This window comes from Accipiter gentilis, chromosome 11 (assembly GCF_929443795.1).
Source record: "Accipiter gentilis chromosome 11, bAccGen1.1, whole genome shotgun sequence".
Lineage (NCBI taxonomy): Eukaryota > Metazoa > Chordata > Aves > Accipitriformes > Accipitridae > Astur > Astur gentilis.
Genome location: NC_064890.1, coordinates 15,928,774 through 15,954,836, shown reverse-complemented (window position 1 = coordinate 15,954,836; position 26,063 = coordinate 15,928,774). Strand labels below are relative to the sequence as shown.

Here is a 26,063-nt window from a genome sequence, read left to right as displayed (position 1 = left end):
TGCATTGGCCTTTCAAAATTTGGTCCAGTTAGGCATTATAGCAGTAATATAATTTTGAGGAACTAGCTGGTTGATTCATGTTCAGTGGTTGCTATGTAACTAGATGATCCCAGAAGAAAATGTATTCATCTCGTGTTAAAACATATTAGTTTTACCGTTTGCCTTACACATTACTTCAACAGCGGTATCTACATACCAGGAATCTCATATGTTCAAACCAAACACATGCTACCTGTTTTCAGCACTTGGTTTTAAGATTGTAAAATTGTGACATCAGTTAATAAATCAATCAACATTTCAGAAGAAAGGGAACTCTTACATTTTGTCAGTCTTTATAAACATAGCTTTGTGACCTAAAATATCTCTGTGTTTGATAATAAATGTGAATCCTCCAGTATAAAAAATAAGGATGTATTTGAGTTGAAAGGATAGGCTGGGTGAAATGGGGCAGATGTCTGGAACGCGAAAAACCTACAAATGAATGGAACAGTGTTAATCTCCTGATGTAATGGGAAATCCATAAAGTATGAGTGATGTTAGATCAAGATTAACATCAGTTGCTAAAACAGTTGTACATTTGTTTCATTTCCGGTTACTTGTGGCAAGCCTTTCAAGGCTGAAAGTAATGCTCATTTTTCTGCTGGCTTTGTCATTCTTTATTTTAGAAGTTTAGGAATTGTGTTTTAGGTACCTTGTTTTAAGAAGTGTGTGTAAAAGCATATGCTTCTCTCATCGTATTTCTTAAGACTATGGCTCATAGAAGTTATCTTTGTCTGTTTTAAATGGGTATCTTCAAAGTTGCACAGCCCCACACTTTTCCCCCATCAAGCTATTGTTAGAAAATCTCTAGATTTAGAGAGTTCTAATCACACTTTAGCCTTAAATGAATGATAATAGTAATAATTAATTTTGATACCGAACATTTCACAACCAGGATTAATATCTTTATTATATAAAGTAAGTTTTCCATGTCCAGTCTTCCAGTATATCATTCATTAATATAAATGCAAGGATACAGGTTGTTTATACGAATCAAAAAATTAGTTTGAACTTAGCAACGCAAATTGCTTACTGCTTTATTTTGCAGCATCTATGTTTTTGAAACAAGCGTTTGAAGGAGAATACCCTAAATTACTGAGGCTTTATAATGACTTGTGGAAGCGCCTGCAACAATATAGTCAAAATATTCAGAGGAATTTTAACACAAGTGGAACTACTGATCTCTTTGCTGAACTACAACAAATGGAAGAAGATACACAGGACATATTCATGCAAAAAACCCAAGATTATGAGTATGTATTATGAACTCTAAGGCAATAAAATGTAAAACTTTGCACCCTGCAAGAAAAGAGAGTATTTTTAAGAACTTAGTGTTATTCAAATTGTCAGAGTGGAAAATTTTAAAGGCTTTTTTTTTTTCTCTTGCAGTTATTGCTTTAATACTACTTTAGACCTTTAGGATTTTCATTAGGTTATGTAATTAACAGTGTTGGATTGTCTTCTCTTTCACAAAGTCTCTGACTTTGGAACTAGTTTTATCTTTTTGTCTCTTTGGGTGAAAAAAAAGCAGAATGATGAAAATTCAGTTTTGTATATGTTTTGATTACAGCAATAGGTTTCTCTTAATGATATTGCAATCATTGGAGTGTGACAAATGTTCAGTTTGTTATGATTCACAGTTTTTATGTTTATACATAGTAGAATAAACATGATCTGAGTGGTAGATGGTAGATATCAGAAAGACCAAACTGAAACAGGTTCATCAAGTCTATTAGGACTGCTAGACTTATGTAAGATAGAATGAATATTTTATGTGAGATTTGTATTGGCTTAAATATGTTCCTGAGCAGTCAGTGGGACATGTATTGACTTCAATGGAAGCAAAGTAAAAAGTTCACCAAACTTCTGACAATGAGGTAAAATGTTTGAGAGAGATACTGCTTACTCATTTTCACGAATAGAAATACTAAAGACTGAAGCTTATTAAAGGTAAATTTAAGGCAAGTCTGTGTATTTGAAGCTTTCTATATGCATACATATACCAGGAGTTAATTATTTTTTTTAATGTACCATTGAGTACAAGCTATCTGCTAATGAAATATGTGAATATAAAAAGGTCTTTCATTGCGGTTCTGGATATCTTGCTGATATTTTGCAGATATTTTTATCACTGTTTGTTTCAAGAACACCTTGAATTAGGGATTCCACACTAGTCTTACAGAAAGTGCAAAGAACTGTATTGAACTACACAGAATAGCTCCCTGAGTAGTTACTTGGTTCAAGTGAAAAGCAAGATGTTATACAGTATTAAAATCTTTCCGAGTGCTTATGTTTAAAGAGCAGAAGAAAAAGCAGGTTCAATACTGTGAAGTTTGTATGGTCTGGAAAGATTCAATGCTATTGTGTATTTTAAATTAGAATGTAGTAATTTTGTCTTATACCCGCAGTCCAGAGAAGGCCTTGAAAGATTCATTGCAACAATATGAAGCTGCTTATTTGTCAAAATCCTTATCTCGACTCTTTGACCCCATCAATCTTGTCTTCCCTCCTGGAGGTCGGAATCCTCCTTCTTCTGATGAGCTTGACAGCATCATTAAAACTATAGCCAGGTATGCACATATAATACATTGCAAAATGTAATCTTCAACATGTTTTTACTCATAAGTTGCAATTTTAGAACTGAGACTTCCTTAGCAGTAAAAGGTTGATTACTCTTTAGTTATAAAACTCATTAGTGTAAAAATTAAGTCAGGGTTTGGAATGGAATGGAATATTTCAGTTGGAAGGGACCTACAATGATCATCTAGTCCAACTGCCTGACCAATGAAAAAATTCTGCCTGACCAAAAGTTAAAGCATGTTATTTAGGGGATTGTCCAAATGCCTCTTAAACACTGACAGGCTTGGGACATTGACCACCTTGCTAGGAAGCCTGTTCCAGTGTATGACCACCCTCTTGGTAAAGAAATGCTTCCTAACATCCACTCTAAACCTCCTCTAGCATGACTTTGAACCACTGCCATGCATCCTATCACTGGATACCAAGGAGAAGAGCTCAGCACCTCCCTTTCCACTTCCCCACCTCAGGAAGCTGTAGAGAGCAGCACCTTTCTGCCTCCTTTTCTCCAAACTAGACAAGCCAAAGTCCTTAGCTGCTCCTCACAGGACATTCCTTCTAGCCCTTTAACCAGCTTTGTTGCCCTCCTCTGGACACATTCAAGTACCTTAACAACCTTTTTAAATTGTTTGGGGGTCCCAGAACTGCACAGAGTACTCAAGGTGAGGCCGCACCAACGCTAAATACAGCAGGATAATCACCTCTTCATTTTTATTTATAATTTATTATAAATTTTATTATTTATCTTCTGTATTTTGTTTTTCTGGAATAACTGAGATTTTAATTTAAGTTTTACTGTTTAAGTTTATAAAACATCAGGAAGAGAAACTTCACACATATTGTAAATGTCTACTATCTTAACTATTCTGACTGTGTCAAAGAGCGGATGATAGTTGCTTGGCTGCAAGTGATAATACCTGATGTAAATATTCTGTTAGAGTGAAACAGCAAGATCATAGATAAAGACAACTATTCCAGGTAGAATTTGTAAAATGAGATGCTTAAATTACCAGTGGTGTATTTTGCCTCATGAAGTTTTGGTAATGACTACTCTGTTTAATACAGTCTGAAAATGACGGGCAGTATTCACAGTATGCGTATGTTTATGTGAGTGTGTATGTGTAATATTAAATACTGACACTCTACTTGTGACTGGGAGTTGCAGATGCTCAGAACATGCCTATCGGTTTGGTTATTGATGTTATTTTGCTCCTTGCAGAGGAGAAGGGAGAATGACATGAAAATTATGACATTTCAGCTGAATTTTCTAGAGTGACCTTTAGCTAATGATGTTTGGGGCCCTGCAGAGTTCTCAGAGAAGGTTATTCCTATGTCAGGGTGCCTAGTGTCTCTCCAGTTCTTGGGAGAGATTGCTCTCATCACTAGCAAAATGATGGTCCTTGTGCTTGTCTGTTTTCTGTAGAGCATTTATGAATGCAACCCCAACTAATGCAGATCTGGGGGGTTCCATGAACAAGAAATACTGGAAGTGATTTAGAAGTCTTTTCCTTCTTCCATTTGTTCCCTGTTATTCCTTTGGGGCTTCTGTTACTATAAAGGATTGCCTAAAACATAGCTTATTAGTTGTGTCAAGCTAAGGCATCCCCTGGGTATTTCTGCAAAGCTCATGTAATTCCAGAGTTGAATGACTGTGTATTCACCTGTAATGTTTGAAGGCTGCTGCCAAGCTTGAATGTAGTTAATTGCAGTCAATATTTTTGAATGGCTTACTAATAGTGATTTCATACTGAAGTGTCATTCCTAAACTTTGCTCATTTTTACTAGAATAGGAGCACTGCACATAAAATTCCCAAATGACTTGTTAAATTGTAAACTGAATTATGGTGCTTAGAAAGACTTGGTTGTATGTGTTACTCTCTCTAAATTGACATGCTGAGGCACATGGAAAATAGGGAGGTGATTGGTGACAGCCAGCATGGCTTCACTAAGGGCAGATTGTGCCTGACAAATTTGATGGCCTTCTACAGTGGGGTTACAGTGTTGGTGGATAGGAGAAGAGCAACTGACATCATCTACCGGGACTTGTGCAAAGCATTTGACACTGTCCCACACAACATCCTTGTCTCTAAATTGGAGAGACATGCATTTGACAGATGGACCACTTCCTGGATAAGGAATTGGCTGGATGGTCACATTCAGGAGAGTTGCAGTCAGTGGCTCGATGTCCAAGTGGAGACCAGTGATGAGTGGCATTCCTCAGGGGCCGGTTTTGGGACTGGCGCTGTTTAACATCTTTGTTGGCGACATGGACAGTGGGATTGAGTGCACCCTCAGCAAGTTTGCTGCCAACACCAAGCTGTGTGGTGCGGTCAATGTGCTGGAGGGAAGGGATGCCAAGAGGGACCTTGACAGGCTTGAGAGGCAGGCTTGTGTGAACCTCATGAAGTTCAACAAGGCCAAGTGCAAGGTCGTGCACATGGGTCGAGGTAATCCCAAGAACAAATACAGGCTAGGCAGAGAATGGATTGAGAGCAGCCCTGAGGAGAAGGACTTGGGGATACTGGTGGATGAAAAGCTGGACGTGTACTGGCAATGTGCATTTGCAGCCCAGAAAGCCAATCGTATCCTTGCCTGCATCAAAAGAACTGTGACCAGTAGGTTGAGGGAGGTGATTTTCCCCTTCTACTTTGCTCTGGTGAGACCCCACCTGGAGTACTGCGTTCAGCTCTGGGACCCCCAACAGAAGACAGACATGGACCTGTTGGACCGAATCCAGAGGAGCCCAAACCAAGGCTCCCCAGAGAGGCTGTGGATGCCCCATCCCTGGAAGTGTTCAAGGCCAGGTTGGATGGCGCTCTTAGCAATCTGGTCTAGTGGAAGGTGCCCCTGCCCATGGCAGGGGGCTTGGAACTAGATGATCTTTAAGGTCTCTTCCAACCCAAACCATTCTATGATTCTATGATGATTCTATGCCACATAACTACATATTTATAGTTAATTTTTTATCAATTAAATACAGCACTGTTTAGTTGTTACTTAAGATTTGTAATCTTTGCTTCCAGTGAGCTAAATGTGGCTGCTGTTGATCCGGACCTGAGTTTAGCTGTGGCAAAAAATGTGGCCAAGACCATTCAGCTCTACAGTGTAAAGTCTGAGCAGCTTGTAAGTAATTTTAAATTTCTAAAAAATTACATTTTACTGTGTACATTGTTCTGGGTTCTGTAGATTTACAACATAACAGTATAGCAATCTAGACAGACAAAACCTTCCAATAGGCTTTCTATTGTATTTGTAAACATTTTCAGTTAAATTCTGCCTTCGGATAAACACAGTCTATTGATAGCAGTAAAATTTGTATGTATAACTCCAAACAGAATTTGCCATATTAATTTAATAAAATCAAAATTGTAGTTGTCGTTAAGTAAAATTAAGACAATTCAGTTCAGTTTAATATTTACCAACATTTGATATTCCATCAGTTACATGATACATCTTCTTTATGGCATTAAAATCTGGACTATTAGAATATATTTTTTCACTATTTGCATCAAAATTTGCACATTTTTTCCATATATTTATTATTTGCCATATATTTAACTGACCCTTGATTTATTTGCATTTGTCAAATGCCTCCAGTCATTTGCTCTGCACTGTTATCTAGTGTTAAACTGAATAGAGGAAGGATCCCCAAAGCCTTATCCTTTGGATAAGGATCCCCAAAAAGCTGATGGATAGTACAGTGAATGATGTTGTCATCATATGAAAAAAGAATATTTAAGATCAACAATTTTCTTGTGAAGTCTGTTGCTGAAATTTTAATGTTTTTCTTATGAAGAGATGAAAATTAATTTTTGCAATACACAGGCCCACAAGAAATGACTAACTACTTGTATTTGTAAACAAGATTCTCACTTAACACTAATTTTGAAAGCAAACTCAGACTCTGGTGACATTTATTTACAATATGGTTCATTTAAAGAGAGATACTTGCTGACAATTTTTTTGTAACAATTGGCTACAAAACATTGCAGCAATTAAGTTAGTATGGATTCTGTTTACCTTTTAGACACCTGCTGTCTCTGAATAGATTTTAAAAAAATAGAAATTCAGTAATACATACCTTGTTTACCCTGTCTGTTGGATGAATTGTATTGGAAGTTTGCAAACTAGTGTATGGAAGAGGAATATAGGTGAAGCAGTCATGGAGGCTATAAAGAATATTTAAAATTTTAAAATAAAAATATGTGTTTACATTATTTTGCTATATATTTAGAGCATAGTGCTTAAGTTGGGTCTTCCTTTAAAGACACAGAATCATGGCTTCCTAATTTCAGAGTGAAATTTTCTCATGAAAGAAATCAGGATTTTTAGTAGGTTGCAAGAGTCATCATGAGTAAAAAATATTACACTTGGGTCTCTATTTATCCTGTAGTGCAGCATCAAATAGTGGCATTCAACTGGAAAAAAAAAAAAAAGACATATCAGCTGTAACTGTGAAAGCACCAGGTCTGTTGTGCTCATGATCTCTGTTAGAGTTTGAATCTGGCCAGTAGCTTATTCAAAAGTGTACCTCATTTTGTGATCAGCCAGCTGGCACAAACCAGAAAAAAAGGATGTGTAGAAATCAGCTGACAAGTATATGATTTGAGGCTTTGTATTAACTGACCTTAAACTAAAAGAATGTAGGAGTAAAGAGGGAATATGAGCCCTTGAACTTCTTGAATTTGACAACAGAAAATAAAACCTGAAACTTTGAAAAACTAAGTGACAGGATTCGTCAAACTGGCAGAAAGCATATGAATGTCCTTCAAGAATATACCTGCAAATTGTAAAACAATATCAACTATGTATTGCACAGCTACATTTTTTTTTTACTTTGTTTTTCTTTCCTTACTGATACACATATTACAAAATTAAAAACTGGAAGGGCTCAAAACAGTTGCTCAAGGTATAGGTGTATAGTGCCATCTTTAAAGTGTTAAAATACCATGCTTAGCCTCCAGCTGCTTCTCCAGAAGGGCATGGCTCTCCCATTTGTCTTGTGCCATGCTTGCCAGCCCTGTGGATATAGTCTAGAACATCTTAACTCTTTTTTTTTTATACCTATTTTTGGGCAGACAGATTGAGCCTGAAATGTGTACCATGTGTAGAACAGGAGCTATGTCAGACAGCACTGTTTCATTATGTTTTAGTGGTGTAGCCAAGAATGCAATCTTCATTCAATCTTGCAATCCAGCCTCCAATGATAGCTTTCTAAAGCGGAGAAGGGTGACCATGTAACATTTCCGCTCAGATGCTTCATTTCTAATAGCTATAGTAGAGCAGTGCTAAAGATGGAAATTTAATTTCCTGGAGGAATTCACAATTGAGTTCTCTTCCAAATTAAAAGTAAACACAAGAATCTCAGTATTCTCAGTGAAGGAAGGTTGGGGAGGGCTTTTAAGAGTCATTAGAATTTTTTTTAAATGTTGTTGTAATATTGCAGGTAGATTTGAATGGTGAAAAAGTGAAATATGCAATCCTAAAAATGTTCAGACATTCTGATGTCAGGGGTTTTATTTATTCACAAAAAAAGGAATTGTAATTCACTAAGATTTCATCACTGTTTCTCCAGTTAGCTTTAGATAGGACAAATAACAAAAAAAAATGTTATTTAAGACTCAAAGACTTTCACTTTGAGTAAAAGCAGCATCTAGCAATTTGCACATATACTACTACAACAAAAACAAGTAAGAAAAAATGGCCTCTCCTGTGAATCCAAAACATTTGTGTTACTTGTGACTTTGTACACTTCTGGCTTTTGGTTTTCAGCTTTCTCCACACCAAGAACTAGCTGTTGCTCTGCCTGAGACCTATTCTTGTATTAACCAGTTCAAATGATTTCAGAGAAGATATAAATAACCCTCTGTGAGCAGTAGGTAGATACATTCTGCTGTTGGGAGAATCTTTAGCTAACGCCTTGCTGATGCTTGATGTGGTTGGTGTATGCCATGAAGCGTTCAGAATTATTGTCCTAATTTCAGTCAGTGTAATTGCAGATATTCTTACTATACAGAGTTTGAAGGGATAATTATACATTGCACTAAATTTAAAAAAAATATTTCTGTTAATTTAAGAATATTACCTTTCAACTTCACCACCCATCCTGTGTTTTGTTAGGTGATGCTGAGGAAGGGTGCTTGGTATATTTTCTCTGTGCCGTTATTGTTTTGTCTCATTCACATTTTCTCCAAAATAGGCAGCCCAAACATCTTCATAATGATTACAGACACTGTGAGATTTCCATTTAGTCACCATTTCTACATCCTTCTCATTCCAGATTGGGAGATTAAAAAATCTGATCATCATGTTTGGGATAGGAGCAAAATTTTTCTCTTCTGTGTTTGCACACTGTAATCCATTGCTTCTTTGTAACATAATGGCTGCTTATTGAGCCAGGTTTTGTTCACTAACTATGTTTTCATGCAAGTGAGGTAGCCCAGTTGAAAAAGAACACTAACTTTTCTTTTTGATTTAAGAGTTTTCCAGAGGTCATCCATTCCCATTTGCAAATACCTGAAGTTACCCCTCTTGATTGACACATATAACATGTTGTGCTCTTGTTTAACTGGCCACATAAGGAAAATTTGCTCCTCCATCAAATGCTAACAATAAGTACAGTGGAGGGAAGAGATTCATGAGAAACCAGTAAGTTGCATTTCCTGAAAACAAAATAAAAGTTGAGTAATTTGGGTTTTTTTTTTGAGAATCCATGCTGCTTAACAGAAGATAGGAGCTCACAAATCTGCCTTCTAGAGAAATTTTTACCCACTTGTATAACTGATAGTTGAGAAGAGTTGTAAAAGAGAGCTTATATCTCACCAGCCTCTTCATTAGATGCCTCTGACATGGCAGCAATATTTACATGGCAGGATCCTCTAGGGCAGTGATCTCTATACTTTTGTGATCATGCATCCGTATCAAGAAAAACTTTTTGAGCATGGACCCCCATTATATATATACTTCCTTATTTATAAATTACATACATATACTATTGAAGTTCTCATATTTTCTTCCTGCACCCCGATGGATTGTCTTCCATAACACCTGTGGTGCATGCACCCCACTTTGAAGACCACTGCTCTAGGGTAATACTCTGGTTGATTGCGGAAGTCTTTTAAATTCATGTTTGATATTGTTCATATGCTACTTTAAATCAGATTCTCATTTATGTATATAATAATGAAAATGATAGTCACTTGTTGATTAGAAGTGATACAAAACTGTATTTCCCCAGTTGATTACCTGTAATTTTGTCATTTACTGAGCTGAATTTTAAATGTACTTGAAATGTTGTGATTTCTCTCATAATTAAAAATCTCTTCGTTGCAACTTTGTAATCACTATGTTTTGGTTTGCCTGTTGATAGAGCTATTTTTCTTGCTGATACTTAGAACTGGATGTCTGGTGGAGAGGAGTCATGAAACATTGAGGGTTAAAGGCTCTGAAAGTTGACAAGATGTGTACTTTTGCCAACAAGCAGAAAAATAAATTGCAAGATGTGTTGTCCTTATAGAGGCTGAAGATGGAAGAGCCCTGTTTTGCTATCTAGTCTATTCCCTTCCCAGCACAGGACTATTTCAAACAATATTTATTGTTGAGGTTTTTGTTGCATTCTTTCTGTTTTTAGAGTGATGATTTCAGTTACCTCATATATTGTGAGTAGAAATGTAAGTACTGTATGTTCTCTTACTTTTGTGCTATTTCTGTTCAGCTTGGCATGTGGGTGGACTGAAATATACTAACACACCCACCAAGTGCACGTAGATGAAATGTGTTGTGCTGTGAACGTGAAAATGCAGTTGTTTAGAGAAGATGCGATTCTCATACTTTTTGAACCTGGAGACCTCTACTAGTTTCCTCCCTAGAGTTACAGTCATCCTGTCAGACTATCTTTATTAATTGCAATCAGAGTCCCACAGCAATCCTTCCTGTCTTGTCTTGTGGAGGCTGTGTCTTGCTGCCTCTTCCCACCATGAGGCATCACTGTCAGAGACAAAGTGGCCTGTTATCTTTTGGCCAATAAACAAGCAAAGAGTAATTTGCAGAAGCAGGATTGTAAAAATCAGGTTGTCCACTTGCTTTTCAGAGTAGGTGGGGGTGATTACTCTGGCAACTTCTGGTGGATCAAACTATCTTAAAAAACATTTTTGTATGTGAATATGTAATGGTATGCTTACACGATTTAGGCAAACACAAACTTGCTCTGCTGTGCTCTCAGATGGTGGGACACATTTTAGCTCCAGTCCAATCCAGGGTGACCAGCTCAGCCTTGGCACCTTGCTGAGCTCAACCCTCTCATTCAGCCTGGAGCACAACTGGAGCAAGTTCATGTCTGCTTGAAGTACAGGCAAAGCAAGAATCTGCATGGCCATATTACGCTAGGCAGATTTATCTTAAGGTTAGGGTAGATAAGGCTAAAATCAGTGGGAGTTGTGATTGCCTATAATTGGAGAGGTCCCTAAATATGGAATATTGTATTTTATGGAGTAATGTTTCAGAAAAGTTTGTCTAAAAAAAGGGATCTTTCCAACAGACAAGATGCTGCAGGCAGATGATATAATGGAGTTGTTTCCCACTGTCAGACTTGTAAGCAATCATAAAGAGGAAGCACTCAGAAGATGGAGGAGAGTGGGTGTAATGAAGGACGGAAATAGAGAATTTGAATCATTTTTTTTATTCCCTTAACTAAATGTGGTTGGAGTTGTGTCATACATCTTATAAAAATTGATGAATGAGGTGGAGGCCCGAAATATAGGCTGTGGGCAGTGCTCTGGGAGAGCTACTTATCTATCCTTTGCCCACAGCTCATGGTAGAGGCTTGGCTTCTCATCAGAATTTTACCCTGCGCAATGGCTGTGGGATTTTCTGTTCATCAGGTGTGCCTAGTATAAGCCACTTGGAAATTTTTAAGCATGTACAGAGAGCACAGTCCTTCCTGGCATTTTGAAGAATTCTTCCCCAACCTTCTTAAGAAAACATAAGGTGACACTTGGTCTATTTTATATATTTCGAAGTTAAAATGCTAAAGGCCTGGCAATAGAAGTCAATTTTGAGATTAAAGATTAAAGAGAAGACATAAGTGCCTCAAAAATTAGAGTCCCTGCACCAAAGTTCAAACAGTTGTCCCATATCTTCAAAGGGCAGGACATTGATTCATGTATTGAAGACCTCTGGTACCAGACATGCCAAAAGGCAAAATGAGAGAGAACTTGCTATTCTGATCCCAAAAGCAATGGAGCACTGTATGCTTGGGACACAAAGAAATTTGTATGGATTTGCTTTGGTGAATGAGTTTTTTAGATTCTGGGTTGTTCTGAGGGAAAAGTCAGCATCAGCTGATATCTGTGATAGAGAGTAGGCAGCCTCTTTCTCACTATCCTGAGTCTCAGTAGTATATTGAGATTTATTTACATTTGCTTAAGTAAATATCTGAGTTATGTAATGTTATACGTGTATTTAGAACATGCACCAGTTGCACAGTAGTAGAGCAGTAATATGAGCACTAATATGCGGGTACACAGCCAAGTAGAAGAAGGTTCTTGGGAAGTAACTGGGAAGCTTTGATTTAGCCTGATATTGTTTTTCAATGCAATGGTGAAACTGGATTTCAGATGATGTAAAACAATTCTGAATATTTAATTGGATTGATGTTTAAATGTAAAGTGACTCTGACGTAAAAATTCTATGATTAAAACTAATATACATTATTTCTAAACTTTATTTGTTCTGAGGGTTTACTGAGATCTGCTTTTCAATTAACTGGTCCTAGTGTAACTGGGACTGTGTTATTGTAAAGTAATATCTGTCATAATGATGAGTGACATGTACTTGATGGCAGATGTTTTTAAGTGCATTATTGTTTAAGAAAGTAAATACCAAAAAAGAGCATAAGAAGTAGAAAAATGTAACAATTGTTGTTTCAACCCCTCCTTCAGAGACAAACACTGATATATCCCAATCACTCACTGCTTGTCCCCAAATGGTCTGGATTTGCTTTTGAAACAGAGTATGGGTGTGGAAAGAAAAATACATAACTGTCCTCAAAACAGTAAATGGAAGTAAGTAAATGAGCTTAGTCTCATCTGTTTGAAGGCAAATTTGTGTCATTGAGACTTGTTCTGATTAGTGTTGGCCTTACTTGAAGGATCAGCAAAAAGTGTCTGGTTTTGCTGCAGAAAGACTGTGTATTAAGTTGCTCCACACTGTCACCCTGATGTTTATGTTAATGTCTGCCTCTCTCAGTTGATAGTACGAGGTCAGTAAAGGTTTATGATTGACACTCAGGACTTAATTTGCCATCCTAGCTGTGAACTCTCTTAGTCTCCAACATGGGATGTAACAGTAATGTCTATACTAGCCAGCGAAAGGTACCTGGAAACATTCCTGGGCACTGTGGCCAGCTGGTGCAGGACAGCCTGCCTCAGGGCTGGTAAGGGCTGCCCTTCCCCAAAGCACGTGGCTGCCTGCCAGCACCCTTTTCAGGGATAGTCTCTGCAATATTGCCTCTCCAGAGCTGTGACTGGAGATTATTCGGGAAAGTGGTTGTTGGCCCAGCCAAAAACTTGCTAATGACTGTCCTAACAGTTTAGCGGTAAGGATGATCATGTGCCAGATCCAGGAACCTTTCCTGGCACTGTTTATGGGTGTAGCCAATATGTGAATGAGACTGAATGAGAGCGACATGCAAAATCTGTTCAAGAGGAAGCTTAAAATGCTGGCAGGTTGGGGTAATTTTTTTCTTGCATCTGGAATTCATACTTTCTTACTGAGGATGTAAATAAATCTCTAAGGCAAAAGTTAGGAGATGCTGATTTCTTCTATACTAACATTCCTTTTGGTCTTAAGATTTTCTTAGATTGCCAGAGCTTCAAAAGATATGCTTTCCTAAACATGTTTTTCTATCTGTAATGCTTGTCAGCCATACTTGACTTATTTTCAAATAGCATTTGGTGTTTCTACCAGAGTTCTAGTCCTTGAAAAGAGCACAGTTGTCTTTGGCGTTGTGACTAGTTGGCAACTCCAAATATTGCTGGATGGGTGCGAGAAAACCTTGGATATTAACTCTTTTCAGGAGTTCGACACTTTGTTCAGGTGGCCAAATATTTCTTTGGACCAACTCAGATGACACCTTTTTGGATGCCAGTGCAACCAACCCCTTCTGTAATTTAATATTCTGTTTTTGGTGAATGTAATGGACGGAGATACAGGCTGAGGAGCATCTATCTATCTGTCATGTTCAGATATTTTTAGAGCACTGATCATTGTAATGCTGATCAGCACCAAATACATTACATAAGATTAGCATCAAAATATATGTAATGGAAAGTCAGCTCTGCTGCACTTGTTCTTAAATTATTTTTAGTATTGCCCACAAAACTTGTATGGCTCAGTGCATTATCTTGCCATTGTGCTCTGTCTCTACTCTATAGGAATCATTTTTAAAGATTAATTTATCTTGTCTCAGACCTTTTCAATCACAGGTCTCATTCCTGAGGCTTCACATAAGATTGTCAGTCAGTGATACACATTATGAAGATTTTAATAAATGCCCACTTTCCACTAGGACTGAAACTGAGACAAGCAGTTTATCTCTCATCATCCTTTAATCCAGTTTATGTTTGAACTTGTGATTTACAGGTGCAAGATTCCAAATTCTGCTTTACTTACATCCCTAGCTACTGTTCTGCTCTTTAATGCTGCTCAGGTGGCTTTATCTTTTGCAGGTACCCATAACAATCTTCTCAATTTTCCACTTTGAGCAGATACTCAGAATTAGTATTTCCCTATTAAATATCTCTGGTCCACTAGCTAGCCATTTAGAATGGGTTGCAATAGATTATTTGCTAGATTTTTGGAGTTTAAAGAGGCAGACTGTGAGAAAACAGACCATATTCTTCTCACACCACTCTAGAAAATTTATTTTTGTCTTTCAAATTTTCTGCAAAAAGCTGATCCTTTCCTTTTGAGTGTGTTTAAAAACTAGTTTGTAATTACTGAGGTTTAAAATAGATCTCAACTTTCTGCACATCCATCTCATCATCATAACTCTTTGTGATGTTGTCCAGATGAGTCTTGATTTTTTTCATGACTTCTTTCTTTGTATGTTTATGGTGCATCTGATATATGATAGTCAATAGAAAATAGTCTGCTGTTTGGTTTTGGTGATGTAGTTTTGAAAGCATAATTCTATCATGCCATGGCTTCACAAATCTTCCAGGATCTGTCTTCCTGAGATTACAATTAAATGTGCTCTGATCTTAGTTTATATTTTACTGTTTAAAAACAATCTCAAATTTGTTAATGCTTCTGCTTGGTTTGTAAACCTTGTTGCAATAAAGAGAATGAGGAAAGAAAATGCTAGAATGCCGGGTGGAATAGAAAAACAACAATTAATTCATCTCAAACTGAGCTGAGAAAGAGACAGCATCTTTACAAGGAATTTTTGTAATGTCATTTGTAGAAGAAAAAGTGTCTGTCATGCTTGATCAGGGGAATGAAGATTTAAATAAGCTGTTTTCAGTTGGTTATTTAGATGATAAGCAATATGAATGGCATATTTTTGTCCAGAATCTAAAAGGCTAAGTGTGTTATAACTGATCTGGAGACTATATTGGAGTGTCTTGGCTCCATGAGTGAAATTGTTAAGAAAAGCAGAAATGGAAAGGAAGATAGGATTTAAAAGTTTAAAAATTGCAATGATAAAACAGTTGGATGAGAAGGATTGGTTCTTAGTTTTCTCTGAGTATTCACGGAGATAAAAAATTTTTCTGAACCTTTCAATCTATACTTAGTGGTTGACTAGGAAAAGGCAGAGAGAGGTGGGACTAAACAAGTTATCTATTGATTGTGCCCCTGTCTGCCTAGTGGCAATGAAAAATATCCATAGTGTGTTGCAAGAAGAAAAGATACTGATCTAGGAGGGCTATAATTCTGGTTTCTTCTAGGGAAATGAAAAAAATTAAAACCTCATTTATGGAGGAAAGCATTGTTGGGTCGGCTTTAGTCATATGTATTCCTAAGGAGGAATGTACCTTACACCAAAAAACATTGTTTTAGTCATTTAATTTATACAAGTTTCCCAAACGAAATATGCTATAGTATCAGGAAGATGAATGTGAGCTGCATCTCTATTAGGATGTTTACTGATGTTTACTGACATAGGTATGTGGTTTGGGGTATCTGTGTTGGTTTTTTGTCCACCCATCCTCTTATCTGACATAGCTAAATGTAACTAGCTGAATAATTCAATGAAGTAGGGGAGAACAGGGTGGAGAGGGAGGGAGAAAAGATTTCTGGAATCAAATTCTTCCAGTGAAGGGAAAATACTGTTCATGCACTAGAATTTTGGCACCAGATTTTAACTCCAGCAAATTTATGAGGCCTGTGATGGTTTTGAATTAAAAAGCATAATGAATTCTTATTGTAATGACATGAAGTGATTGCCTTTTTTATTATGTGATCTTATAAGAATTCATCCATGTCTCGTATTAGATGGTGTTATATTGAATTGTGAGCTTTCATTTGCAGGTGAATCACTATTCAGGACATATTCCAACAATGAGATTTGTCTGACAGTTCCAGGGAAGTATATCTAGTCCTCCTGTCTAAATGTCGAATATTGTGAACTTCAGATGGAAGTATGAAGTGTAGTAAGCTCACAAATCATCAAGAACAGTAGTGAAATGAGGCTTTGGGAAAGGTTTTCTGTAAATAATGGGTCAGTTACAATGGTGTAAGTAATGTGAAAGATTATATTTTCTCCAATTCTTTTCGACATACAGGAATTAATTGTATTCTACCAGTACCTTGAAGACATGGTGTTACTGTCATTGAAAAACTTGTATCTATGCTATTTAAATGAGAACCCAAAAATATGAATTGAATATTTGGCACATTAAGGGAATTCATTAATAGGTATTTAAATAGAATGTGTGGGAGGCTATTATATGCTAAAATAATTTCAGAATAATTACTGTTTCACTGTACAGTAATAAAAGCTAAAGATGGCAGTAGGTCTGATTTAAAAATAATCAGAAGTCAGCTAAGGTTTTGTAATTTTTTTTTTTTTTTTGATGGAAAGATCAGAAGTGTTTTGTTAAAACAGTCATTAGGAAGCTACTTATATTGGTCAGAGAATACATAGAAATACCTAGCTCGTAAGTCACTTAAAAAAGCATTTAAAATTTTAAAAATTGAATGAAAAATCTAGAGGAGAAAGTTGCATTAAAAAACAACTTCATGAAACATTTTCTTCATTCTCATGTTGTCTTTTGCTGATTAGATCGTGACTCACATAACAAATGTGTGATTTTTTTTTTTTTTTTTTAAAGAGATACTGGCTAAACTCCAGGAAAAATCATCCAAGCATAAAAGGCTGGTTTTGAGAGTACTATGTACTTCATTTTATCTTGCTGGGAAAGTGGTTAAAAGACTTTTTTAGATCTAGCATGTAATTTTGCTAACAGGTAGAAAAAGAGCAAGACTGTACAATCCTTACAGTATTTTCTTACAGTGCGCTCCAAGTTAGTTCATACCAAATTAGATTCTATTATTCAGAAATTAATTTGGTTATATGTATGTTGATATGGTAAAGACTTTGGAATTTTTCAATTTTGGAACAACTCTAATGAGAGTTGGACAATGTAAAGCTCATTTATAACTTTCTGCAGGCTAGAAGTATTCTAATCTCAATTAACACCTGGACTTGATACCAAAAAAGGCAGATGGTAATTAAGTTGATTATATTTTTTACGTGTAGGTGAATATCACCCTACCATGTTGGACTGGCCTCACATGTCTTGGGGATGAATGTCTGCTCTTCACCTCTGGAGATGCATTCTCAGTAGTTGGTTGGGACCAAGAGCTATTGGGATGACATACAAAATATGATTAATCATTCAGTCATTAATTTGGCAAGCATGAAAAATTCAGTAAACTGTTACAGTCAGAGGTATCAGGATCAACACACATTGTCCTTGAAATCCTCCTCTGACTTGGGCTAGCCAGATAAACCTGAGTCTGAAAAAATGTCAAATACAAGAGGCATAATTTTCGGAAACTGAGGAATTATTCTGAGTGCTTCAGGTTTAGCATTCTCTGAGATTCCTTAGGGGAACTGGTTTTAGGTGCTTTCTGATAGCGGAGTTGTTTTAAAGCATCTCATTATTTAAGGATCATGAACCATTACTCACTTTTGATTATTTGAACAGTGCTTTTCTTCGCAGATGATTCAAAGACTTAGAGATAAATCCTGTCTTATCTGTTACAGAAAGACCATTTGCTGTTTTCCTTCCATTTCTTCCGCTTTTGAAAATATTAAGGAAAAAAACAAAACAAAACAAAAATACCCCCAAGGGAATGGTTTGATGATTGCTGCTGTTCTAGCATGAACAGTATGAGCATGATGTTCAATCTTTTTTCTTCGTCAAGAACTTAGCAGTCCCTTCAATTTTTTCTTCCCAAAGTAATGATTGTGTTTTCTATAAGATTATGAATGCCTTCACCATAGAGCTCCTTTTCTATATTCCTAGAATATAAAATCTTCATTTTTCTGAGGAAGCTAAAAAAAAAAAATAAATTAAAAAAAAGATGATACTCTGGAAGCTACAAGAATGTCCTGAGGGTGCAATATAAATGTTTTTATGTACCTTTTAAGTTATTGCCTGAACTCTCAGCTTATTCCTTTCTTCATGTCTTGAAATATTTCTTCTTCTTTGAAAAATCTGAAGTCGTTCCAAAAACATGAATTCTTATTTATGATTTATTCTTAAATTTTAGTTGATTTTTTTTTTTAAAGCAGAACATTCAATTTATCTTCATCAGTCAAGGACCTTATTTGCCCTGACACATTCATTCAGATCTTACACTTAGAACCTCTAAATTATGTCTCTTTTTGCAGATTGTCTTAAGAAGCTAACATATTAGGTGGCATAGCTAGTGGAGTTCAGATTGTTATGTACTTTTCTGCTAAATGGTCTCATATTTTTATAAAAAGTAGCAAACTGATTCTAGTAAACTTTTGTGTTTCTTAGGTGGAAAGAGATTGTAAAAGGCTCTTTCTGCCGTATGGAAGACATTAAACCTAATAGTAAATCATCCCAATTATTTGTAGCTTGTGGGAGAAATCCCAGGGCCAAGGCCTATTGACTCAGAAACTCTGTAAATGGATTCTGTGCTTTATAATAAGTTGTTATGATCAGGCAGGAGGCCAAGTACCAGATGGATTGATTGCTTTCTGCCAGAGGTATGGCCACATCAGCTGCCTGTATTAGGAATGTATTTATTCTTGAAAATGTCAGCTTGACAATTGGAGTTCAATTTGTGCTATCAAAACATATTAGTCTCATGATCCTAGAGTTAGATCAAATGCTTTGTTGAGAGGCACTACTTTTGTCTTACTTTGATTTAAGATCTTTTCCGTACTCCTCCTGAATTATGATGCTGTTTCCTGGTCTTAAGAGAGTAGGTTTGCTGAGGCTGTTTAGAGGAATCAAATAAATGGAGTTTTCCCGAACTGTCAAAAAGGATGCACACAAGATCTTAATTACTTAGTGTGAAACAGCTTTTTCACAGAATGTTTAGTCTGTGAAGGGAATGGTAGCAAACCAGCTCACAAATCAGTGCCTCTTCTGAGCTGCCACCTGTTGAAACAGGGGAAGTTAGTCACTTTGAAAGACTAACAAGTTATAGGAAAAGATGTATCAATAGTCTGTTTTCTACAAGAAAAAGACAAACTCAGTTAGCATTTTTTTTATAACCTGAGGAAGAACTGATGATTTGATTCACGTCCTAATCTAAATTCTATATTCACTGCATTTCACGGTGAAAACAAGAATTTAAACCCAAAGTAATCTTATCATAGCAACGTGTCTCAACACATGAGATCGAATCCATGCTGTCAAATTTCACGTCTGTTCTCAGGTATTAAACATAGAAAAGTGTAAAATCCAGAACATTTGATGTAGTTATTTCCAAGACATATTTTCAAAGCAGATCTATGCAGAGGGGTACAAATACATTTACAGGGTGAGAATTCATCTGACATTGACTTCGGGCAGTATAGCAGTACGGCTACCTGTATGTATCTGTAGTACTGCTTTAGATTCCCTTCATAGTTAGTGGAGGGAAATAGGTGCATACAGGCTGCCTTTACTCTGTCCCTAAAGAAGGCTCTCTAAAATAGGCTAGATTAATTACTTGTTAGAAGTGCTTATTTCTCTACTTTGTGATTTCCTGCACATGGTTAGGTGAATCATTCCTGAAATTTTCTGCATTGGGCAACTTACTGACCCAATATGAGGCACCTGCAATCTCTGCAGGTGAAGCAGCGTAACCACATTAGTGTACTGAAGGATACAAACAAAAAGAACCTACTTTCCAGAAGGACTTCTGAATTTGGGGAGAGCACAGTGCCAGTCATGGCTTACAGTTTCTTGAGCATGTCAGGCCGAAGCAAGTCAGATGGCCTTCAGTCAGCTTGTTCCTCTTTGTAACACATTTTTTGTGTATCAGCTTCTACAAGTGTCCTTTCTTGTTCAATTAACTACCCAATCACTACCTAGTCCTCAGGTTCTGTTGAATCAGATTTTTAAAAAAAGTCCAGGCAGCTTCCTCCAGCTAGTTAGCTACTTGATTGAACCTGCAAATTTCAACCTCCTACCTTAGAGAATGTCAGAAAGGCAGTACCTCCAGTGTTTCTTTCTCATTTTAGTTTAACAGCTGCCCTTTGAGTTTTCTTGAAATGCTGCATGGGACAGAAGCTCACATTCACATTCTTGAAAGTACCACAAGACACAGCCCTTGTCCTAGTGCCTGGATACAAAAGTCCTGGATAATGTTCACTGCCTCACTCCTCTCTTCCTCACTAGCATCTCAGGTTGCCAGTGTGCTGGTAGCTCATGTTGGCAAAGGGAGCTCCTACTGACATGTCATCCGTTGTAGAATTTCTGCTTGCCAGGGAATGGGGTGCCTGTGCTTTGCTAGTGCCCATGAAATTGCTGTAAATAGTACACAGGCTTTGAGGTAAAAGCAGAAACAGTTTATCCAACTAAAGTGAAGAGCATAAGAAATCAATTGCTATACTTAAAAACATATAGAAAAGTGCAACAGTTACAGTCCATGTTGTTACTGCTCATTCAGGTCTGGCTTCAGCAGGGTTTCTTTTCCTTTGTTTCCTTTTTACCTAGCAGGCTCAAGCCAGACTAACTCCCAGAGTGACTGATGGTTCCCTGGAGATGGGGTCTGGTCCTTAAGCTACACTTTGTCTTTTAGTTGTTTCTTTTCCAAAATAGATTCTGATTTGGAATGAAGTCACCCCTTTTGTACTCCTTATCGCTGCTTAGCATAAATTCACCCTCCTGGCCTTCTGCATTTCTGGATAAATCTGATTAAAAAGGTACCAGATTTTGTCTCTAGTGCCCTCATCAAAAAGAAGGCCCTTGGACTGTGTCTCTCAGCTGAGTGGATGTGGCTAGGCTTCACACTTATCTGACTTAACCTATTTACATAGTGCAGTCCCCAGTGGGCAGATAATACAGGAAGAGTTACATTACCACTGGGCTTAATTGCATAAGCTGTGTCCAGCACAGAACTTCAAAAGTACTTGCTATATAAATGAGTGATGAATGTGAATCATTCATAAAACCTGGTATGATGGAAAATAAATTGAGGGATTATTTGTGCCTACAGTAAATGGGCCATAAGCGTGGTTTGTTGGAACTGGGGAGACACGATGGCATTTTCCTACATGGATGCGTGACTGTACAATGGATATTAGGGGTGTCAAGAATTCAGTCTGAGGCATTGGAATATTGGAATAATGATAAACTACCTGAAATCCAGATACATGCCAGTGACAAAGTGTATGTACACGAAACATGTTGGACAGAGTCAGCGCAGAATCTTCTTGCATCAAAGCAAGGTCATAGAAATCATTGTGGTGACAGCAAGAGATGGGAACAAGCACCTGAGACTTCTGCTGTAGATGGTAGGGCACACCTACCCATGTAGGTGCCAGGTGTTCCCATGATGGTAGGGCACACCTACCCATGTAGGTACCAGGTATTCCCTGATGGTAGGGCACACCTACCCATGTAGGTGCCAGGTGTTCCCATAGCACACCTTCAGGACAAGCAGTCCTAGGAAGCCCTGGGCTGCCCAGTTCCTACTGCTAGTTACAAGAGTTGAGTTTTCCAAGCCTCTTTGTTTTACACCAATGATTTTATTTTAAGATACACAAGGGATCAACACATCTAGCTGTCAAAGTTCTAACTGATTAATTTAAGGGAATTTAATATGGTAAACAATTTTAGAAAGGTTGTTTGCTTTTAAGGCATTTTTAGACTTGGCCTGTGAGGTTGTCATGCACTATTTCTGACTGCAAGAGTTGCTTGTTGCTGCAGAAGGGTTATGTTTGTACTTGTTAACGGTTTTGCTTATTAAGCTTTTTCACCAGTGGAAGAGACACGGTCTAATGATTTCATAATGTCTAAGAAAAAGAAATTCTGAAACCTTTACAATAGACTCTGAGGAACTGAAATTTAAGTGACTAGGATGTAAAATGTTACTTAGTAGTGTCTTTAATGGTTGTAAATGCGCAAAAAACCCAATTGAATAGTCTGTACAGTGCTTAAAAAAGGTGTGGGGAGAAAAAGGTTATTGGGGTCTAGGAGGTGGTCAGCTGGGTGGACAGGGTGTTTCTCTGCACAGCTGTTCTGTTACTAATCTGTGAAGCTGTAAGCATGAGAAGCAGAATTCATAAAACCAATCAGATCTGTCAAATAGAAATATCAGGAAGGAAACAGATGTATGTAGCTCACATGGTGGTTCTCATCAGGAAGGCAGAAAGATGCTGAGATGTTACATTTGTCAGCTAGTCTAAAGATGCATTCTGGTGTCAAATAATTGAAGATACATTGGAAAAGATTTTTTCCCTCTGCAAAGGTCTCAGAAACGTATTTATCCTGAAATAATCCCTAAATTTGAAGAATGGGAAATGAACTGATATTGTCACCATAGTGCTGTAAGGTTGAGTTCCTGTGTGCTTGCAAGAACTTGTCTAAAACTTAATTATTAGCAGTGCTGGTAAATACTAGATAACTTTGCTTGCATGCTGTCTGTGTTTATGCTGAGTGGAAGCTATGGGAGGTACAGGAATAGTCTTTCACTAGTAAAAATTTACTGTTTCCCATAAATAAAAATTTTCATGTTATGTTTGTTCCTTTTGTTCTTAAACAATTGTTACTGTGTATTCAGTTTCAGTTTAGGAGCTTTCTGTAGGACCTAAAACTGTGTTTAAAGATGCACTTCATAAAAGTCTCTTGATGACTTGTTCAATGAGTTGAATATATTTTTACAGAAAGACTTTTGGAACTAGGCATCTTCATGAGTTTCCTGGCGGATAATTTTGTATCCTGAAATATGGATAACTGGTCAGATAATTATATCTCAGTAAAGCCTTCTATTAATAGCTATTCTTCCTGTAATATTTAGATGTACTTCTTTTAGAATTCACATAGTCTTTTGTCAGTTCTTTGTATTACTGCAGCTTTCAGTGCTCAAAAAAATTACTGTTTGTTTCCCAATTACAATTTATTTTATTTTAAATTATAAACATATGCATGGTATCCTTATGGGACTGTTCTGTAGTTAATTGCTATTTATGTATCACCCTGGAACTTTGATTTCTGTGGTAATGATAAAAAATGCATGCTTTGTGGAGTTTAAATATGAAGAAATATTTTTTTTTTAATTTTTGCTGAAAGATTCTTGGATAGAACACTTTTTAATGACAGGACTAGCCATTTTGGTCCTTGCAGTTCCATTTTCCTTTTCATTTACAAGCCACTAATATGTACAAAGCTGTAAGCCATCTATTTGAAGAAATAGAGTTTTTAAGGAGAGGCTTGAACGCTTGTCAGAGAAGTGAGGACTGAGTATACAGAAAAGCATACCCTTTTCAGTTCTGCTGCTGCTATTTTATACTGCATCCTCAGGCAGGTGACTTCATCTGACTCCTAGACTACAAAATTGAAGTTATGCTGGGACTAGGTATCTCCAAGAGAGCTGGGTCTGAGTGCTGTGGTTTTGGAGCCGAGACAGCAGTCTCTCACAGTTGCTGTTGTTCAGTTTGTATTATCTCGAGATGGGACTCATATGAATGAAGATAAAATGGAAGAACATTGGTACTGAACACCTATGGCTTTCTGCTGTGGTCTAAGTGTAGTTAATTATAATTTTGTGGTGATGCACTGTTTAAAGATATACTCTTTTAATAATTTCTGCAATCACTGCAGCTGTCTACTCAAGGAGATGCCAGCCAGGTGATTGGACCGCTCACAGAGGGACAGAGGAGGAATGTGGCTGTAGTTAATTCACTATACAAACTGCACCAATCAGTTCTGAAGGTAGGCTTCCTTTGGTATTTCTCTTCTTGCCGTGTTAACTTCTTTGTTCTGTTGTATGGATGTTCTCCCATTAGCTGAGAATTGACAAATACAGCCCAATTTGGGGTTAAGAGCTGCACCTTGCTATGCATTTGTACAACTCTGAGACTTGGCTGGCCCTTGTAAGCACCACTGTGTGACAAACTGTGAATATTAGAAGGGGAGTGAAAGATGTGTTTATAGAGAATAATCACATCTCACATCCATTGTTCTGTGAGCCTAAACAATTGAACTCTCTGGTTTTGCTTATCAAGTAAGCTCTGTCTTTGTACTGGTCAGTCTGATAGCCCTTGTCTGCATCCTTTCCAACCCAAGTTTATCTTTCTCAGAAGACCCTCACTGCTTTCCCACGGTTGTGGCCACAGTGCAAAGGGGAAGGAAAGGGTGAAATGAAGAAAAGCAGCACCTCACAAATATCTCCATGCATTGTTGCTGTGACTAAAGCCTGGCCTGGAAATATTTTCAGCATTAAGCACAGTTATGAGTAATTCCAGTTTACTGGCTTAGTGATGCCAATGGTTATACAGTCTCTGTAAATTAAAACAGATATAGTGGTACTTGTAGTTAATCGTGTTTAAATCCTAGCCTGATTAGAAAAAAGATCATGAGTACTCCTGACTGTGGATATGTTTCAGGAATGTTAAAAAATGCTAAAAAGCCTATAAAATTTGCTTAGATTTTGCAAACAGATGGCAGATCAACTTTTAAGTCTGCTTTCTCTGATGTATTTAGTAATGAACCTCATGTGCCTTAGTGTTGGAGGGAGATCTCATATGATTCAGTCTTTGAGTTCAGTACTTATCTGGCTTAAAAACACTATTGTATAGGATGTTCATAACTGTAAGGAAATTGGTAGAATATTCCTTCAGATCATTCCTTGACTTTCAATTCTAATATTGTTGTAGCTGTACATAAACAGCTATTTATTATGTAGTATTATAGTAGTCATAATACTGAGAAAGAACAACCATTCTTTCAACTATTTGCTATAGAGCTGCTTGTATAGTTCTCCATAAATTCTATACTTAGCAGTGGGAGAATACACCACTTACTCTTATTCTGATTCTGTTAACACTTCAGCTAAATTTCAGTTGAACTCAGTTGAATAATATCTTTGCCAAGGCAGAAGCAGAGTCCATAGGAAATTTGAGAGCAAAGGACTGATACTGGTGCATTGAAAATTCTGTCTATATAAAACACATTTCATAGTTATCTATTCCTATGTAAACCACTCATTACTAAGGATAACTCAGTATGTTTTAAAATGAAATTAAATATTAGGGATTCTAATAATTTGTTGAATGTTGACTATTAACAATTACTTCAAAATTTTTAGGTCATTACCAATCAGAGCTCATTTCCAGCAACTGCTGAGCAAACAGTCACAACTGCCTTAAAGGTAATTGAATGACCATATGCTGCAGAGGTAGGGCTGAGCTTTGTTTTGTTTGTTACACTTAAAATGGGCACTTATTTTACTAGGTATTATTTTGTGTCAGTGTATGTTAGTGAAAAGGTATATAAATATTCTGAAACATACATTTTGTTGTATCTGCAGCTATATATATGTTGCATGTGCCAAATCACTGCTTGAGTAGCATTTGTATTCAAGAATATTCTCATAATGGTCGGAACTCAGATGTCATCTGACCGTGAAAATAAATGTCTTTCTCTGCACCGTTCACGCAGCAATAACTGGATCCTTCATCACCTCCTTGCCCCCCCGCCCCGACACACACATAAGATTATGATTTTTATGCTACCTGGTGCTTTTCCAGGGGGTGATGTGGATGGCCATGCAGCCCTCTGTGGATGACAGCTATCCACATCCATCCTGCTGTGCACTAATCTGGGAGGGGTTGTGCGCAGAGGAATGAAGGGTAGCTTACGTGTCTGGGGAGGGAGCAGCTGAACGAAGTGTGTGCACCAAAACATGTATGCTTACAAACGAGGAATGCCAGATCATTGTGCACCTTTTTGAAGCAAGGCTTTACATAGAAG

The 26,063-nt window shown here is 37.2% G+C and overlaps 1 protein-coding gene across 4 annotated transcripts in view; it reads left to right on the top strand.

Moving 5' to 3' along the window:
• Positions 1-26,063, top strand: part of COG5 (component of oligomeric golgi complex 5) — a 193,519-nt gene that overhangs the window by 142,786 nt on the left and 24,670 nt on the right. For all 4 annotated transcript variants that reach the window (XM_049814169.1, XM_049814170.1, XM_049814172.1 and 1 more), the window contains 5 exons: positions 1,088-1,292; positions 2,448-2,609; positions 5,640-5,739; positions 23,913-24,023; positions 25,399-25,461. In XM_049814169.1, coding sequence (XP_049670126.1) covers positions 1,088-1,292; positions 2,448-2,609; positions 5,640-5,739; positions 23,913-24,023; positions 25,399-25,461 — 641 coding nt within the window. The remainder of the gene's footprint in view (positions 1-1,087; positions 1,293-2,447; positions 2,610-5,639; positions 5,740-23,912; positions 24,024-25,398; positions 25,462-26,063) is intronic.